The following is a 17936-nucleotide window of genomic DNA, read 5'->3' as shown; positions in this document are numbered from 1 at the left end:
CCCTGAGGCTATGCCTCCCCCTCTCCCCCTTTCCTCCCTCCTCCTCCTCCTCCTCCTGCTCAGCGAGCATCACTACCTAAACAAACTGTGAGCCTCCCTCCCTCGAAACAAGTACGAAGCTGGATAGATGGATGAAGAGACGGGAGGGTGGAGCGCCCCTCGGTGGACAACACAGTTAAAACACATATACTGATGCAGGAAAACTTTGCTGGACCCTGGCGTGTGTATATACGTGTGTGTTTGGAAATGTGTGTGTGTGTGTGTGTGTTTATTTTAACGCCCAACTCTCAACCAAAAGACGCAGAGTTTTGCTACTTTTCTGCGTCCGGTTTTTGAGGACACACCCAGAGATGGACTGGGCTTAGTCTGTCCCTGCAGAGGGGGCACAGAGTGTGTGTGTTTGTGTGTGTGTGTGTGTGTGTGTGTTATAATGGATTATAGCACAGATCCGCTCCAACCGTGGGCCATTCCCACCTTGGACTTGGTGCCTGCTCCCATCACTTGACCTCTCCTCCTCTTTGCTCCTCCTTCTTCTCCTCCTCTTTATTGCTTCTTTCACCCCAGTGTGCCAAACATAATCGCCTCTCCATGCTTTTCTGGCTCGAGTGCGTGCATGTTTTTTTTTTTTTTTTTTAAGACTGTTTGTTCCAGTCTAAGATTTCATCCTATATTTAACACAGAGAGTGAGAGAAGATCAACGTTTATCTACGGCAACCTGCTGCCCTGCAGAGCAATAAAGCTGTCCAGGATTTAACCTGGAAGCTAAAGAATCACCAGAGATCACCTTCAGTATGAACGGTAACACATCGTCTTGTGTCCAAGAGCAGCGCCTACAGAGCTGCAGCTGCTATTGTTGCTTTAGTTTTCATGCACCTGGAGCTTCACATGGTGGAACCATAGACTGTAGGTAGGGGTGGGGAAAACTCTGGAAATCTAAAGGTAAATGAGGCTATGTTTATGACATTCCCAAATGTTCTTCTGGAACATCGATGGTCCCTGCTGGATTATTTCAGATCTTCTCCTAACTAATGGGATATTAAGTTTGTATTCTGATCCCATTTAGTTGAAACTAGAAATTAAAGTAAGGTTGTGGATGGTACGTAAGAAGCCTGACTAGTGTCAGTAAGGGACTTGACCTGACCTCGTGTTGGATGTTGGCTTTTCAGCTCATCCTTGTTCTGTTTTCCTACAAATGGAGTCGAACTTTGTCTGAAGAAGACGTGTAGCTGGTGGTGAAAACTAAAAAAAAAAAAGCTATATGACATCATTGATACAGAGTTACTTTTTCAAGATCTTCTCGGTTCCACCAGAGTCTACAACCTGTTCTCACAAACCTCGATGTAGGTTCTATGGATGGAATATCCACATCTGAAATCAGGGAAGAATTTAATTTGAATGATTCTTCCTGTCGATCCCAGAGACCTGGTCATCATTAAAAATCCCGCAAATTTCAAGTCATTTTAATTTTTCTGTCAAATGACTTTTCAGACCATTGGAGGGTGACAGTTTAACCCTTGAAAAATCAAAGTATTTGTTTAATTAGTTAATCATGAGGTGTTAGCCACAGATGTTCAATTTATCACCTCTAAAATTTGGTTAAATTAAAAAAAAGTCTTTTATATACGGTCTATGGTCCAGACGCCGTCTACAGCAGCTTCACTGAGTTCATAGGTCATGTGACCTCTTGAGTTTGATTTTATTTTGTTTTTTTTATCCATGATTTCTTTTTTAAATTGGGTTGAATTTTGAATCAAATGCTGTTGCTTTTTTTTTCTTCTTTTTTTTAACAAAGGTGGAGGTGTCAAAGCTGTAGCATGTTGAACTGAGTGACTTCACCACTCTGGTTTCGCCAACTTGGTTTAGTGGAGATACCTTTTATTTGCATGTTTTTTTTCTTTTTGTGCAGCATCATTATGAGCACAATCAGAACTTTTTAAGGTGGAGCGGCTGCAACTTTGTCTGTTTTTATTTCTCTTGGTGGTTTTTTTCTTTATTTTTTTCTGTTTTTAATTCTGCTGGTATTGTGTTGTGAAAAGCCGACCACAGCGTCACCAACAGTCGCGCTCCCTCTCGTTTTGTTTTCCTGCTACACCCGTGACTTCGCATCCTCATTATCAGACGTGATGAGCTCTGTCCCCCTATTAAATCCTGCAACCATGAACTTGAAACAAAGTGGTAACCAACAGTGTGCAGACGGTTGCAGTTGTCCCTCCTTGTCACTGAGCTGTTTCCCAGGATTCTACTGCAGCTGCTGCTGCTAATGCTAATGCTGCTCAGTCGTCCACACGTCCCTCAGCATCATGTTTTGATTTCTAACATTTTAGATCAGGAGAAGAAGAAGAAAAAGGCTTAAAGTAGAGAGAAAGAAAGATTGAAAACAATCAGATTTGTCTCCCGGTGACCTTTGACTGCTCTGCTGACTGTGGTTTATGAGACAGGAGATGAAGTCTGTGAAATAAACCAAATACATCACCAAAGTGTGTCTGCTGTGGATTTTTCTGCAGTCGACGCTTTGTTTCATTGCTCATCTCCGTTGGTTTGAACAGGTTCTTGGACCACTCGTGTGTTTGGCCACATGAACAGTACCAAATCCGCCCACTCTGTGGAGCTATTTTTTAGTTTTGATATAAAAAATACAATTGACTAATTCTGTCATTTGGATCAGTGACAAATAAAGACAGGTGTGAAACACAGACATCATCATCGTACAGAAAAAGAAGTTTCACTTTAGTGAAACTTTCTTTTTGATAGACATCCATTTGGTGATTACGATTAATCATGATTAATCCACAGCTGCTCCGTGAAAGTCAGATTAAAGATTTTAATAGTTTAAGCCGAATCCAAATTCTGACATTTACTCACTTTTCTGAATACATTGATAGTACAGTGTTTCTTCTCTATGTCGCGGTTCTCCTTTCACTCCCTCAGAACATCACGTTATTATTTTTATTCCAGTCTCGCGAGTTTCGAGGTATTTTACGGTAAAACAATTTAATTTACAATATTTTCATTATTTTCATGGTAAAAAACATTTTCTAACCTATAGAATAACAATAAAAATATAGCAAAAAAATAAATGAATGCACCTGGTAATGCTTCATATCTCATCAGCATTCCTCTTTTAATGAGACTGACACCAACACAAACATATACACAGGAACATATTTGTCCTACAAAGAACGTTTCTTTTATACAAATGGACAGCGCATCCTTTTTGTATCTAAGAAATTCAAAACTTACTGTAAACAAATTAGAGTATAGAGATGGAGTGCAGCACAAATTAAATGTTGACCTTCAGACGCCCCCTTGTGGTGGGATGAGTACTGACTGCATTCCCTGCTGACTTTTCTCTGCACTTTCTTGTACGATCAGCAGAAACAGCTCTCTCGCACATACAGTACATTAAAGACATTACACAGACTGTAGAACTAATATTTCTGTAAAGTTCATATTGGTGATATGCTGAGGAACAGAAACGAACACGCGTCACGTGACCCAGGTTCTATTGGATCGTGCAGTCGGGTATGAGGCACAGTTCTCCACTGCTGCATCCGGGACTTCTGCCTGTATTTGATCGCGAAATACTCAAATTCGGCGATTTTTACTTAGAAAAATGTCAAAAATGTGTAGAGTCATACTGAAAATGCATCTTTAACTTTAATTAATAATTATTTCATGTACTTTTTTTATTATGAGCCGTCCGTCTGGGTCAGTATTCACTCTCCTTGGTCCCTTGATTAGTCCAATTACGCTCACCTGCGTCACCACTCCCGCGCTCTCCCTCCTGCAGCTGAACGCTAACCTCCGCCACGTCGTGTATTTAATTTATTTACGTAATATGTATGTCTTATGTTTCCACTATACAACTCTACCGTCTATATAATCGTGTGGGAGCTTCGTGAAAGGTAAATATATACGTCAATAATATAATAACTATCTCGCCACTACTTCGCGGTGGGTCTCGGAACAGAACTACCGCGATAGGAGAGGGACCACTGTATTCATGTGTCACCCATGTTTGTTTTTTGTTTTTTTCATGTACTTTTTTTATTATGAGCCGTCGTCTGTGTCAGTATTCACTCTCCTTGGTCCCTTGATTACTCCAATTGCGCTTTCCCTCCTGCAGCTGAACGCTAACCTCCGCCACGTCGTGTATTTAATTTATTTACGTAATATGTATGTCTTGTGTTTCCACTATACAACTCTACTGTCTATATAATCGTGTGGGAGCTTCGTGAAAGGTAAATATATACGTCAATAATATAATAACTATCTCGCCACTACTTCGCGGTGAGTCTCGGAACAGAACTACCGCGATAGGATAGGGACCACTGTATTCATGTGTCACCCATGTTTGTTTCCAGGTGACCAGGAAAATGGCTGACATAATATGTTACATGACCCAGTACTTGAGGAAGAAAGGCCCAATACCGGTAAGGACCATTAGAGGGCACTGTTTATCATCTTTGGCTCATTATTTATTCTCACTACTTTTCCACATTTGTTTCTCTTTCAGAATAAAGAGGCGTTTGTCACTGCAGCCAAAGACGTCATCTCCAACAGCCAATCACTGACCCAGTTCATTAGAGTCATTGCTAACCACTGCTTGGACAAACAATGTATGGTTGAACTGTCCCTTATTGTTGAGCAGATTCTGACCATCACAAACCAGCTGAACATCATCTCCAGGTCAGGAGGCTTTTGACCAGAGCTCTGCAACCTGTGTCTCTTATCTCCTGTTTTTTTCATAGCACCGCAGGTAGCGGCAGCAACACAGTCCTTGCTCTATGTATGTGTTTAAAAAGTGAAGTAATTTTACTAGATAAGGTTGCAGACCCCTGAGTTAAACAAGTTTGAGGAAAATAAACATTTTCTGAAATCATATCTTCTGTTCACTTAGCGTAAATGCCGTAACACCTGGAAGCAAATCATCCGATGAGATCCTTGTGAAGAATACACAGAATCTCCTCCAAATCGTCCTGCGTGGCGTCCGTGCTGCAGAGACCGCCTGCATCACGGTAAATACAACTCATTATAACATGTCTTTTACTGACCCCAGAGTTCCCTAATGTCTAACAAAAACTGTTCTGTTGTTGTTTTCAAGGGTTTAAAACAGCCAGAACCACACTCTGATGGAGCAGAGGCCACAGCGCTGTGTTTCCAGTGGAGGAGAAACCTGGAGCTGCACCGAGCACAGCAGACCTCCAACCCAGAAACTGATGAGCTGGGTTTGAGAAAGACTTCCTCCCACCCCCTAGCACCCAGTCTGGCCCCACCAGTTGATGTGCATGGTGGTCGTTTCTAGTTTAGTGGGGAATTAAACAAGATGGAGAGTTCAAAAAAGATGGAGAGAGACATGGAACGTTTTGTAGAGTTAATGTTTTACACATCTGGCTGTATTTTTTTAATTAACCAATAGCCAAGGCCGGTGTTCTGAAGTTCCATGCCACCCATGGAAATTTCCTAACCTGCAGAAAACTATGTATTGTTTGCAGTCGCAAATTGGCCGATGTACGCATGCGCAGTTAACTCGGGTAGGAAATTTCCATGGGTAGGAAACTTGATTACTTGATTCCCCCAACAGCGCTCCCCTGCGTCCGGAGCTGCACCTGCGTCGCCACTCCCGTGCTCTCCCTCCTGCAGCTGAACGCTAACCTCCGCCACGTCGTGTATTTAATTTATTTACGTAATATGTATGTCTTATGTTTCCACTATACAACTCTACTGTCTATATAATCGTGTGGGAGCTTCGTGAAAGGTAAATATATACGTCAATAATATAATAACTATCTCGCCACTACTTCGCGGTGGGTCTCGGAACAGAACTACCGCGATAGGAGAGGGACCACTGTATTCATGTGTCACCCATGTTTGTTTGTTTTTTCACATAATGTTTGTTATCAGCATCCTGCCGACAGATTTAGACTCTGATTAGAATTAGCCTCGAAGAAGATTATAAACTGAAGGACCACATGCAGTTCGATAAAGATTGAAAACCTCTTTGAGAAAGTACATTTCTTTAAGACACATTTCACCCTGAGCTCAGATTTACCCTTCACCTGAGGAGTCGTTCTTCTCCCAAACAATGTTTCCTCTTTTTTTTTGTGCCTTTTTTTTGGAGTCTTTTTTTTTTTGGTATCTCTATTTGTTCAGTTCAGTGTTGCACAGTGATCAAGCAGTACAGTGTTGTGTTGTGTCTAACACACACACACACACATGCTCGAATAGACCAGAAGAGAGAACATTCCACAACAGCGAAGAGCTGGGCGGCATGGACATCCTGAGGAAACAACACTCACTTCCTGTCAAATTAAGCCAAGTCCATGACTGCTCATAGTGATAACCACCAACACTGACTGTTTGGTGAGTGGCCGAGGTAGAGCGCCACCTTAGAATCTGTCACGCCCACTCGCCACTGAACTCCAGATATTCAAACCCCACAAACTCAGTCGCATAATCCAGGCTTGTCACCAGTCACTTGGTGCCTTCGACCCTCTGGCAGCTCCACCTCGGTGAAAATCAGACAGAATGGTTCTCCTACCGCTGCTCACTTCCATGCTCCTGTCCAGCTGTAAGATTCCCGACCTCTGACCTTCTTCTGTAGGAGCTCTGGATTTATTTGTATTTTGATTAGGAAAGAATTTTGCAGATTTGTCTCTAATCTGGTGTTTTTCTTATCTCCTCCCAAGACTTCCATCCTGGGTCAGTGGTGGATGCACAGAGATGTAAGTAGAAACGTTTCTTGTACCTTTGACCGTCAGTGGTTGCAGAAATACTTATTGGGTGAAAAGAGAGGTGTAGTGTTTGGGAGGAGAGAGTGGGAACGTCTTATCACAGGTTTTCTCATGTGTTGTGGTGGAAAAGCTGCAGCAGGAAGTATCACACGCCTGTCCTCAGCACTGCACTGGACCTGGAAGACATGAGTCAGTGCAGATCAGCTGGAGGAGAGTCTGAGGCCAAACGGGCGACTACAGGACTAAAGGCAGAGTTAAGTTAGCGCTGAGACGGTCAGCACAGATGAAGGAGGCTGAAAAAATATCAAGGATCTCATTAAAGTAGTAGTTTAAGGAAAAAAGATGAAATGGTGACGGATGGATGGATGGGATAAATTGTAATATTCCTTAAACGTAGAGAAACGTCACGATATTTATAATCAAATTTTGTCAAAAAAGTGGTTTTCAGTTCCAGGTTCAGAATTTATAAAATTACCTCTCATTTTTTACAGGCTTCACAGGAAAAGCCTGCTTTTTCCTATTTATTTTTTTATTAATTATCAACAAAAACTAATCAATAATACCTAAAATACTATAATACTATTGTAATACCTATATTATCAAGATAGTATCTAAACAGTTCAACCTCATAGACTTAAAACAAATTTAAATACTAGTCAGAATTTTGTAAATGTTTTTGATTTTCATTAAAATATACAAACTGAAATATATTTTTAATTGAATGAAGTATATTAACACTATATTTTTTGTTTTGGTGAGTTATTTCAAGAATCTTTTATTTGCCATGAAGATTTCTAATAGAATGTAGTTTTTATATATTGTATTTTTTGTTTTTCCCCTGGTACTTCCGCAGTTGTCAAAAAATGTAAAAATACAAGGTAAAAACAGAAGAAAGAATCCAGTGTGAAATGTTATCCCAGGATCTGAGAAATATTTCCAAATCTTTCATTTATACAAGAATGTTTTCTCATAAATCATCATATTCTTTTTAAGAGAAACTGCTTAAAAACATACCTCACAAATGCAAACAGAGAAAAATGGCAACTGACAGGGACTAATGAACCACAGTTTGAATACCAGTATTCAATGTCATGAGGAGAAACGTACGCTGTGTGGATGTTCAGAAATGAACAAGAAAAACTGAAGGAGGTTCTGTGATGGTTAGGGGGTGCGTTTCAGAGACAGTGCTATTTTATATCTGCTGCAAACCTGCTCATCATTTTCATTCAAATGTTATTTTTAATCCGCCCTCTTCAGCGTTCACGATAAGGAACATCACCCTGTCTGTGGAGCCCAGCGCTGAAGTTCCCCGCGGTACCAATGTGACCATCAGATGTACGGCCGTGGTTAGCAGCTCGGGACAGGAGCCCCTCAACCGAAAGTATAGCATATACCAGGGCAGCAACAACATCTACACCAAGAACACCATCACCTCGGAGGATCTGCTGTACCTGCTGCCTGACGCCAGAGTCTCCAACACTGGGAAATACAAGTGCGCAATCAACATCGAGGGCAAGAACATGCAGAGTGATGCTACCAAGCTAACGGTAACAGGCAGGTATCTGACCATACTGGCCAGTTAGACTCTGGATGACAGGTCTGAGCAGAAGTATTAGTGACATCTGGTGGTAAGAGTGCATATTGCAGTAAACTAAGGAACAAATGGACAAATGTTAAAGGTTATTCCCTCCCGAGGTTCCATTAGGGGTTCAACTGCCTCATCAGTTTTTGGCATATTGAAGAAAGGTGTTTTCATTCAAAACAATTGATGTTTTACTCGATTTTAGAACAGGCATGAGCAAACTAAGGCCCGGGGGCCGGATGTGGCCCGTTCAGCTTTTTAATCTGGCTCGCCAAACTTTTCCAAATTATATAATTTATTTATATTATCATTATACTTTGCCTTTTCCCTGTAATACCTATGTTTTCCTAATAGGTGGCGTAGAAAATGATAAAAACCTGTAATACCTACGTTTTCTAATAGGTGGCGTAGAAAATGATAAAAGCACTTTTTTTTTTTTTTAGTCTTTGTGCATGACTTTTACATGTCATTTATCTTAGTTCACACGCACAATCTATCTATTTGCTCCTGACCCGGCCCCCCGTTCAATTTTAGGACTAATGTGGCCCACGAGTCAAAAAGTTTGCCCTGTTTTAGAATGTTGACGTTAGAAATCAAAGGTAATATAGTTCAACTCTTGACAAGAGACATACCTAAACATGTTTTGGTGATTAAAGCCAGACTCTTTCAAAAACATCTTTTTGTGTCAGATGTGGCAACCCTAGACAAGAGGTCTGTTGGGGCCCCTCCTAGCTCGGGGTCTTAGGACAATTGCCTGTATTGCATACCTCGTTGCAATTCCCCAGTTGACCACTTGACTTCGATAGACTACAGTCCAGTCTAGTTCAATCCTGTTGTGTCCAGTTCCAGCCCTTTCTATAATAAGCTTCAAAGCGAAGGGGCAACTAAAACCATAACGTCAGAACTTATTGACCATTTATTTTCTTTTTCCAGGTCTATCAAAACCAACTCTTCACCTCAACAAGGGTGTTGTCAGTGAAGGTGAAGACGTCACAGCTCGCTGCACGGCACCAGGTGAGACGGGCTTCATTTTTTTCATCTTGGATGTAGACTCCAAAATCATCGAGGAGAAACTGGTCAACTCCACCGAGGTAGAATTCAAGCTTCGCTTCAGTAGCGTCGGCTACCACAAAGTGCACTGCACCTATTCCGTCCTGATGATGCCCGACTCCTTCAAGTCCGAGGAGAGCAACACGATCACTGTTTCGGTCAAAGGTACTGTATGTCTCCTTATTACGATACCGATGTTTAAAGGTGTCGGACTCCAAAGGGAAACTAATCTTCAACGGCTTCTTTGTCTTAGAGATGTCCATCACACCAGTTCTGGAGATCTACCCTCAGTCCAGGATCTACGAGGGAGACGTTCTCAGCATCACATGCACCATCAGAAACATGGCGTTCAATCCTAGTACTGCTCCGATCTATCTATACCTGAGCCAAGGGACCAGGCTGCTCAGCAGTGGAGATACCAAAGTCAACTACAGCACGGTGGCACTGGCGGAGGATCCTATGGATTTTGAGTGTAGACTAGAGATAGGGACTGTAGCAAAAGTCACGACGAAGATGGTCCCAGTGACCGGTGAGTACGATGGGGAAAAACCTCCCGTTTTTCTTCTTTCATCCTTACGCCTCCAAAGACCTGTTCGGTCCAATTTAATTTAATCTTTTTAGGTTTTAGGTTCAATCAAGTCTAGGCCGGTCCTGTTTAATCCAGTTCAGTTCAGTTTAGACCAGTCCAGTCAAGTGTACTACAGTCCACTGTCAATCTGTCTTAGTCCAGTCCAGTTCAGGTATCTAGATATGTATATTTATGTATATATTTGTATGTATATATGTATATATATATTTGTATGTGTATATGTATATATATATATATTAGATATATTTTTTAAACCATGCTCTAACATTCTGAATGAACCATTGTTATAGAAGTTTAAATTTTGACTCTGTAGGTTGTTTCTGTTTCTTGGGCTACATCTCAGACAACATTCATCCAAAATGACCCAGTCTACAATCAAGTTCTCCATCAAAACCTGCCTTCACACCAGCTGTTTTAGTCTGGTGTAACCAAATTGTTTATTTTGACTGTTTGGGTTAGGGTTAGGGTTAGGGTTTTCAAAAAGTGTTCTCTAATACAAACCAAGAAAGGGCCGCACGATAGTAGATCGGCCAGTGCTCTCCTAAAAGAGGTCACTGGTTCAATCCCAGTGATGATGATCCTTTGTGTAGGTTTTTTCTGGTTGTCTCCCAGTCACAAAAAAAACATTGACCAAACCTTGACCGTGGGTTTGAATCCCTGCCTTCAATAAATGTATAAACTGTTTCTTTGGAATGTTTGACCTGTGTTTTCTCTGCGGCCTGTCCACAGAGTTGTTTTCAACACCCACCATCACCATGTCTCCCACTGTCGTCTTCCAAAGGGAAGACATGTCACTGACCTGCAATAGTGAGAAGGTAGCGTCTGAGCGGATCAACAGGGAGAATGTGACCTACAGTCTGGAGCCGCCCAACTTTCTGTTGACCTCCACCAAGCCTGGAGTATTTTCTGGTAAAACCATGATGTATGAGTTCAACTACACCTGTGTGGCTCAGGCCAAAGGCATCACCAAGTACAGTGCTACACTGAGCGTAAAACCGAAAGGTAGGAAGAGTCTCTGACATGTAAACAAATATGTACATGAAGGTATCACCAGTGCGGCCTAGAAAAATAATAAAAATATATAGTTTTAATGCAATCATTCTGTGTTCCATTTTGGTAATTTTTTTTTTTGTTTGTTTTGTCTGAATAGTAGTTTGACTATTTTACAAATAGAAAATAGCATATCTTAGCCAGTTCTAATCGATCTTCTCAAACTTCTCAACTTTTTTTGCTAACATTTAGGTTATTGCTGACTTTTTTTTTCTGCTAGCTAAAGTGGGATTCTTAGGTATAGCATATTTTTGGCTATTATTATGTATTTTCTATCCTGTGCTAATACTTTCAATAAGCATTTAGATAGCTAGATAAATGGATAGAAAGATTTGTTTCTATCCTGTTTTTTTTCCCTTTATTTAGCTAATATTTTCTACTATTTTTATTTGACTTTTTTTCTAATTTGTTGCTATTTTTGCTGATTTTAATTTAAGTTTTACTTCTACCTTTTAACTAACTTCTTAAAACTGATCAGGGCTTTTGACCTGAAAGCTGTTGTAGTCAGTCAGTTACTGCATACATTTATTTACCTTGGGTCATTTGTTTTTCAGTTTTAGTCTCCATTCCCAAGATCTCAGTTGTTCAAGGCAGGGCAGTCCTGGGAGAACCGTTTGAGATCCTCTGTCATTCCGACATTGGCAGTTATCCGATAAACTACACCTTGCTGTGGGATTACGAGCCCTTGAACACCACCACCGTCTGGCTGCCCAAAGAGCAGGCTCGCTTCAAAGTCACCATTCGGCGACCTGAAGAAATAAACAAGTTCATGTGTGAGGCCAAGAATAATCTCAAAATAACACAAGACCCGCTCAGCAAGAGGCTCAACGCTACCGTCATAGGTAACATTTATTCACTGCTACCATATTTATATATTATACAAGTTAACAAATTATCTCATGCAGCAGATCAGTGGATTAACTGACATACTTTTTTTGTTTTTTTTTGTTTTGGCAGTCTTTGATGTCTATTGATGGGGATATATTTAATTAATCAGTGTTAATTGTTTATTGCTATTGTTTATATTTAAGACGGAATTAGCATGGTAGAAACTAATGTTTACAGCTAAACATTAGTAGCTAAATATTAACAAAAAGTAAAATAGCTCATGAAAAAGTATGCGTCTAAAAAACTAAACCTAGCCAAAAAAAGCAATTTACCCCAATGCTAACAAAACTCAGATTCAAGCCATAAGGTAGCAAAAAAAAGCTATATCTTTGCTAAACTTAGCTTACTAAAAGAATTGTTTGACTGAAATTTAATTAGTCCAGAAATGGCCACAAAGTATGAAATGTTTCTTAATATCAATTAAACCTTAAAGCCAGAGTCAGGTCAGCTAAGCCAATAGTTTGAAATCAGAAAAAAAATGCTACACAAAAGATGCTAATGTTAGCAAAATTTTAAAAAAAATAGTAGCAAACTGCAAATGATTTTATGAAAATTATATTCATACATAGTATAGTATATTTTTTAATGGGAGTTTTTTTTGGTTTAAAAAGGGCAATTTCCTATTTTTATATATCACTATATTTATATATCTGCTCCATCTTTCAGTGCCTCTGACGGAGCCCACCTTGACCATCCTCCCGGAGCTTGCAGAGGTCTCAGAGGGCGATCAGCTCTACCTCATATGTGGCACTAAAGGCTCACCGCCCGTCACTTTCAAGTTCTACCGCGTTGGAGACGAACAGCCGAAGTTCACCACCACCTCCAACATAAACCACACACACTACCGTGTGAACGAGCTGACCAAAGGACACGGCGGCACGTACTACTGCGAGGCCATCAACCAGGCCAACAATGTGTTCAGTGAGAGGGTCACAGTAGAGGGTGAGACTGATTGGTATTTAAAATATACAGAACTTCATAAGTACTTTGTATTGTTTGTTTTGAAATCTGACAGTGGCACACGGTAGAAGAACGGTCTGTCAGTGGTTCCAGCCCCAAGTCAAACTAATCAGGTGTAAACTGTGGCACACACACTGTGGCCCGGTACCAAATGACCTACGGACTGGCACCGGTCCCCGGACCGGGGGTTGGGGAGCCCTGGTCTTAACTGCAGCCTTTTGTCTGTCGTTTATTTGATTATGGCTCATTTTTATTTGTACTGTAGATAAAAAGTCTATTTTTTTCTAGTTTCAGTTTTATATCACCTAACATGAGCTTGACCTATTTCACAGACCAGTACCAGCTACTGCTAGAGCCTTTTCTTTAGCATTAGTCCACTACTAACTATCCAGCCTGGGGTCCACAGCCCCTGGTGATAGGTGTGGTTCCTGGCTTAATAGCATCAATTGTTAATTAGGACACAAAGAACCAGTGAATGATAGAAACTGCTCCCTTCTCACCAATATACTGCTGACAGTAGACAATGTGTAATAACTGTTATACGCTGTGCAATTTTGGACTGTCCCAGGCGAAAGCCTTTCTTTGGTCCTAGCTCCGAAACCGTAGTCTCACATCGCGCTGAGACAGGTTAAGGGACAACGCCATCTTGCAACCAAGATAAGCTGACATAAAGCGAAATAAAAACAGATTGACAGCTGCTAAAATCTACTCCTACTAATTAGCCAATACAAATGATGCAGGAAATTACACAATAGAAACTGCCGCTAAACCCGAACAAATGTACAGTTTCGGTTTTCTCCTGAACAGGTTCCGTAACCATGGTAAAGATGGAGGACATATGCTGATGATGTAGTATATTGATGTCATTGTAAACCTGCAATTCAGTATATGTTCATTGTACAATCTGCACACTTCAAACTTGGCCCCATACCAAAGTGTATTAGATCATCGTCACAGTGTGTCAATGCAGTGGTCCTATAAGATTCCTAGAAGATTAAAATCGCACAGGCCTTAATGCTAGCCACCCACAAACTGGTAAGAAAGAAAACCCTCAGACCTTACACTGAACTGGCTGCGGTAAAATGTCCTTGACAGAGTATTAGGTCAATGAATCACCGCTTGTCTTCTAGGGACAGTACAGGTATTTAAATGTATCTGGCCCAATACTGCGGACTATTGAAAACTCTTGTTCTAAACACGTACTTCCTGGAAGTCTTCTTCTCTGTCATTGACCGAACGTTGACCTTACATAACAGTTCCCTCCTTGTCTTCCTCTGTGTCTCCACAGTTCAGATGGCGTTGTGGAAGAAAGCGCTGATCGGTGGGATTTGTCTGGTGGTGCTGTCCCTGCTGGTGCTGGGCTGTGTGCTGTACTTCAAGTCCAAGAGAGGTAGAGAGACCTACAGTCCTCCAGCAGCTCAGACTTCTTATGTCTGACTATGTATGAAACCCTTTTTATCCTTAGCCTCTTCCACCTCCTGCTCCTCTCATTTCTCCTCTCTGGTTGTAGGTAAAAAAGAAGCAGATGCTGAGTTGTCAGAGTGAGTTTGCTCGATCACTTGCCGTAGCGTCTTTTTGAGCCTGTCATGCTGCTTATTGTGCATTTTTAGGGTCAGGAAAAACTAAGCGATCAAAATATATAGATAAATAAAGAGAGAACTTAATGTTTAGTCACGTTTTTAACCAAAAAGGTGCTGTGAAAGGTTTAAAAAAAAACAAAAAAACATTTGACATTGTGCTGTAAAAGGTTTTAAAAAAACCCATTTGACATTGTTTCCAAATTGCGGACTTTTTAATTCATTCGTTTAACATTCATTAAGAAACATATTTCTGCAGTTTTATTTGGATGTTGAAACTGTTTACTGTTGACCAGGCTTGATGCTGCTCTCGAAAAACCATAGACAGATATAATCAATATACCATAGCTGTACTCTATTGGGACCAGAAAAACGGAATATTTTCCAAAAATAAAGTTCTTCTAATTGTGCTGAAACTAAACGATTAAAAAACAAGACATATTTAATAGGGATTTTAAAAAATAAATCCTGCCTTGCTCCATGTGTCCATTCCTGTCCTCACATGTCATTAACTCATCAGCAGTAACAGCATGTCTCCTAAAATCCCCAACATCTCATTGTCATAACTGTGGTCCTAATGCTCCATTGTGCATGATGGTTCTTGACCTTCATGTGACATTGGGTTTGTGTGCATGCACAAAGTCTATTAATTTGTGTGTGTGTTTTTTTTTTTTGCATGAGCACTGTTTGATGTTTAGATTTTGTAGATGTAGTTTACGTAGCCTTGACGTAAGATATGGACTTAGCCGTTATCGTGCAAAAGTGATGCTGCGGAGACGAAGTGGAAATGACTCACTGGACCATGTGACATCAAATAAATCTAGGGTCAGGCTATAAAGGCTTTGTCACAGATTTTGAAGAGACTTGAAGTTCACACAGAGATAGAACAGACTACCAGCAGATTCTTGCAGTGAGAGTTGACCGCGTTCAGATTTGGGGTACAAAATTCAATTGACTTTGATTGACTGTGCCTCAGGTCGTATCAGGTCTGTTCCCCTTGAGGCCATCTCCCTGAATAGGATACATAGGCGTAGGCACCCCCCAAACCGAAATCTGACTAACGTTATTGTGTTCGAGTAGCTCGACACAAAAACTAGTCAAGTTGACTGTTGGAAATCCTGTCTCCAACTTGGAGTTGCGGGAACATTCTGTTAGAAATGTTGTATCTTACGTTAAATTGTTTGGCGTTTGACTCCTCTTTGTGACACCCCGTTGAAGGGTGGACACGGGAGCAGTGGACTAGTGGACGGCTGCACTGTCCAATCAAAATCTTGGTTGGTTGCAGCCAACATCTGTAGACTTCTGGCTTCAAAACCGTCATAGCATGAGTATGAATAGTGAGGCTCCAAGGTGGAACTCTGTCAATAGCTACGTCCATTTCTTATAGACAGTCTATTGTAGCACCAGTGGTCAGACTAAACCCTGAGGTACAACATTCTTCTGTAGTTTACAGCCTTGACTGAACACTGTTTCAAACTGCTTAGCTCGCTCACTATCGTCTTCTTCCAGACGCAGTGCTACTCTATAATGGCATGGAGGGGAGAGCGACCAATGGGACGCGAGGTAGCGTGGCCTCATTTCCTGCTGCCATCAGCAACAGGAGCAGCTACAGTGTCTCACCACAGTATAAAGACGCTCCGCAGTGGGAATTCAATTTTTGACCAGTGTAGAGGACGAAACTAAAAACGAATCAAGTTGACAAACACTTTTCCTCTTCATTTTTCTTTTTTCTTTTTTTTTTTTGGACTCTCCGCAACGCCGACAAGTTTCCTCAAGGAAACGGAGGGACGTGTTGATGTCCGGATACAAACCTGGACCCGCTGCTCCCTCTCCCCTCCTCCACTGTAGAACCTAAACACCTGCTGTCGTTGACTCTGTTCCTTCATTTTTTATTCCCACCCCCTCTTCGTCTGTCCGGTGTTCTCTGAATGTGTAGATTGAGACATATTTGTATATACAGTCTGTTGGTGTGATAGGAAATGTTTGTATATATTTTTGGTTGATCCACTGACTCCTTGGAAAGGACACTTGAAGAATAAAATGATGGTTTTATTTAGTAGTCTGTCAGCCCTGTTTGTTCTGCTCTGGCCGATGCCGAGGTGTCGAACTAAAAATAAAAACCAACATATACACAGATTTAGGTGTTTGTAAATCCAGCACTGACTAAACTGGTTCTGTGTAGGGATGTAGCCCAATGTTAGCATAATTGTGATATCTAAGAATCGTTATCGACTTTTTTTTCTGATAATGAAAACCCGATAACGCCTGGAGTTCGCCATATGATGTGTGCCCTAAAAAAAGTTTTGGTGGAAAATGGCTGTATATTTAAGTGAAAATCACCAGATGGCAGCATTGCAGCTCATTTAATTAATTAATTTTATTAATCATGGGATTGTATGCAGAATGCTGGTGCCAGCAACTCTACAGTGGTTTGTACAGTGATTGGAAATTAAGTGTTTGGACAATATCGGATATCGGCTTGTATAAGTTTGTATAAATTATCTGAAAACAGATAAACAGGCAAATGTAGAAGAGAAGATTACAGTTTAATGGAAAACAGAACAGTTGTATGTTTGTATGACAAAAAACATTTAAAAAAGCGCACATTTCTACAAAGTTAATTAAAATCAGACTTTGAGTTCTCTTCCAAAAGGCAACAGAGCTAGCTAGATAGCTAGTTCTATGCTAACGTTGCTAAATTTTCACAACCTATCAGCTATTTCTAGGTAGATTTAACTATTTTTATTAGGCAAATTGCTATGTAAGTCGTCATTTTGTTATGGCTAATTTAAAAATATATTCTGTATTAGCTGGCCATTTCTGCTGTTTTTAGAACTAACAGCTAACATGGCTGCAGGCCTGACTTTTTTTTTGTGCTATTTGTGGTGCTTAACTTATTGTGTTTTTTAGCTTTGGATAACTGCTAACTATTAGTTTTCTTGCTTTAAGTTGATTAAGCTGTCATTGTACATTTCAGTTTTTTCCGCTTGAACATGCATGTCATTTCTGCTTCGTTTCCTAACTTTTAACCATTCTTCAGAAACTTTTCTGGTAACTTTTCATGTTATGTCATGCAAATTCATCCAGTACCATCTCTGATGAGATGCATTTATAATAATTTTAGTGGCTTTATATGAAAATCAATTACAGCGTCTAGAGTAGCGGTCTTCAACTGAACGTTCACACCCCTAAGGGGTCCTGCACATGTTAGGCAGAAGGGTAGTTAAATTTTGTTTGCATTGTCTGTTTTTACATTTTTTTCATAAGTTTCTGGGTCTTTTATTTGAACACCCTTACAGCTGGTCTTAATTACATCATTTGTTCTATAAGAACCAAAGATTTTATTTAAGACCAACCACACATTATCTACCACTTGGGGGGGGGGTTCTCAGCAATTGAGGGCGGGGGTTCACCCTTAACAGTCCACTAGCTCTATTACAACATGTTTATAATAACTAAATAATGTTCTGGTTTGTGCTAAATAATGCACATTCTTCCCACAGTAA

At 40.6% G+C, this 17936-nt stretch overlaps 2 protein-coding genes and 1 long non-coding RNA gene across 8 annotated transcripts in view; 2 read left to right on the top strand and 1 right to left on the bottom strand.

Annotated features, from left to right (window-relative positions):
* Positions 1 to 3676: 3676 nt before the first annotated feature.
* On the bottom strand, positions 3677 to 5758 carry LOC112487491 (uncharacterized). Its single transcript, XR_003050621.1, has 2 exons — positions 5610 to 5758; positions 3677 to 3756 (listed from the first exon to the last, which is right to left on the bottom strand). It is a non-coding gene; the product is annotated as an uncharacterized LOC112487491 (long non-coding RNA).
* On the top strand, positions 4367 to 5572 carry LOC107989005 (catenin alpha-1-like). Its single transcript, XM_025058657.1, has 4 exons — positions 4367 to 4433; positions 4517 to 4689; positions 4901 to 5018; positions 5105 to 5572. Exons 1-4 carry the CDS (start codon positions 4377 to 4379, stop codon positions 5303 to 5305), a joined length of 549 nt encoding a protein of 182 aa, XP_024914425.1. The 5' UTR covers positions 4367 to 4376; the 3' UTR covers positions 5306 to 5572.
* A 6-nt stretch (positions 5759 to 5764) lies between the features above and the next one.
* Positions 5765 to 17936, top strand: part of pecam1b (platelet and endothelial cell adhesion molecule 1b) — a 17190-nt gene continuing 5018 nt past the window's right edge. For 2 of the 6 annotated variants that reach the window (XM_025058656.1, XM_025058655.1), the window contains exons 1-10: positions 5765 to 6571; positions 6690 to 6725; positions 7992 to 8288; positions 9250 to 9531; positions 9620 to 9895; positions 10685 to 10957; positions 11560 to 11847; positions 12560 to 12835; positions 14142 to 14243; positions 14364 to 14394. In XM_025058656.1, coding sequence (XP_024914424.1) covers positions 6529 to 6571; positions 6690 to 6725; positions 7992 to 8288; positions 9250 to 9531; positions 9620 to 9895; positions 10685 to 10957; positions 11560 to 11847; positions 12560 to 12835; positions 14142 to 14243; positions 14364 to 14394 — 1904 coding nt within the window. In that variant the 5' untranslated portion in view covers positions 5765 to 6528. Of the gene's footprint in view, positions 6572 to 6689; positions 6726 to 7991; positions 8289 to 9249; positions 9532 to 9619; positions 9896 to 10684; positions 10958 to 11559; positions 11848 to 12559; positions 12836 to 14141; positions 14244 to 14363; positions 14395 to 15939; positions 16584 to 17936 lie in introns of those variants that run through there. The other 4 variants (XM_008317746.3, XR_003050620.1, XM_008317744.3 and 1 more) reach the window with 4 other exon arrangements.

The sequence above is a fragment of the Cynoglossus semilaevis genome, chromosome 9, assembly GCF_000523025.1.
Source record: "Cynoglossus semilaevis isolate Cse_v1.0 chromosome 9, Cse_v1.0, whole genome shotgun sequence".
In the NCBI taxonomy this organism is placed as follows: domain Eukaryota; kingdom Metazoa; phylum Chordata; class Actinopteri; order Pleuronectiformes; family Cynoglossidae; genus Cynoglossus; species Cynoglossus semilaevis.
Note: the sequence above shows the minus strand (reverse complement) of the source record. Positions and strands in the feature narration are given on the sequence as shown.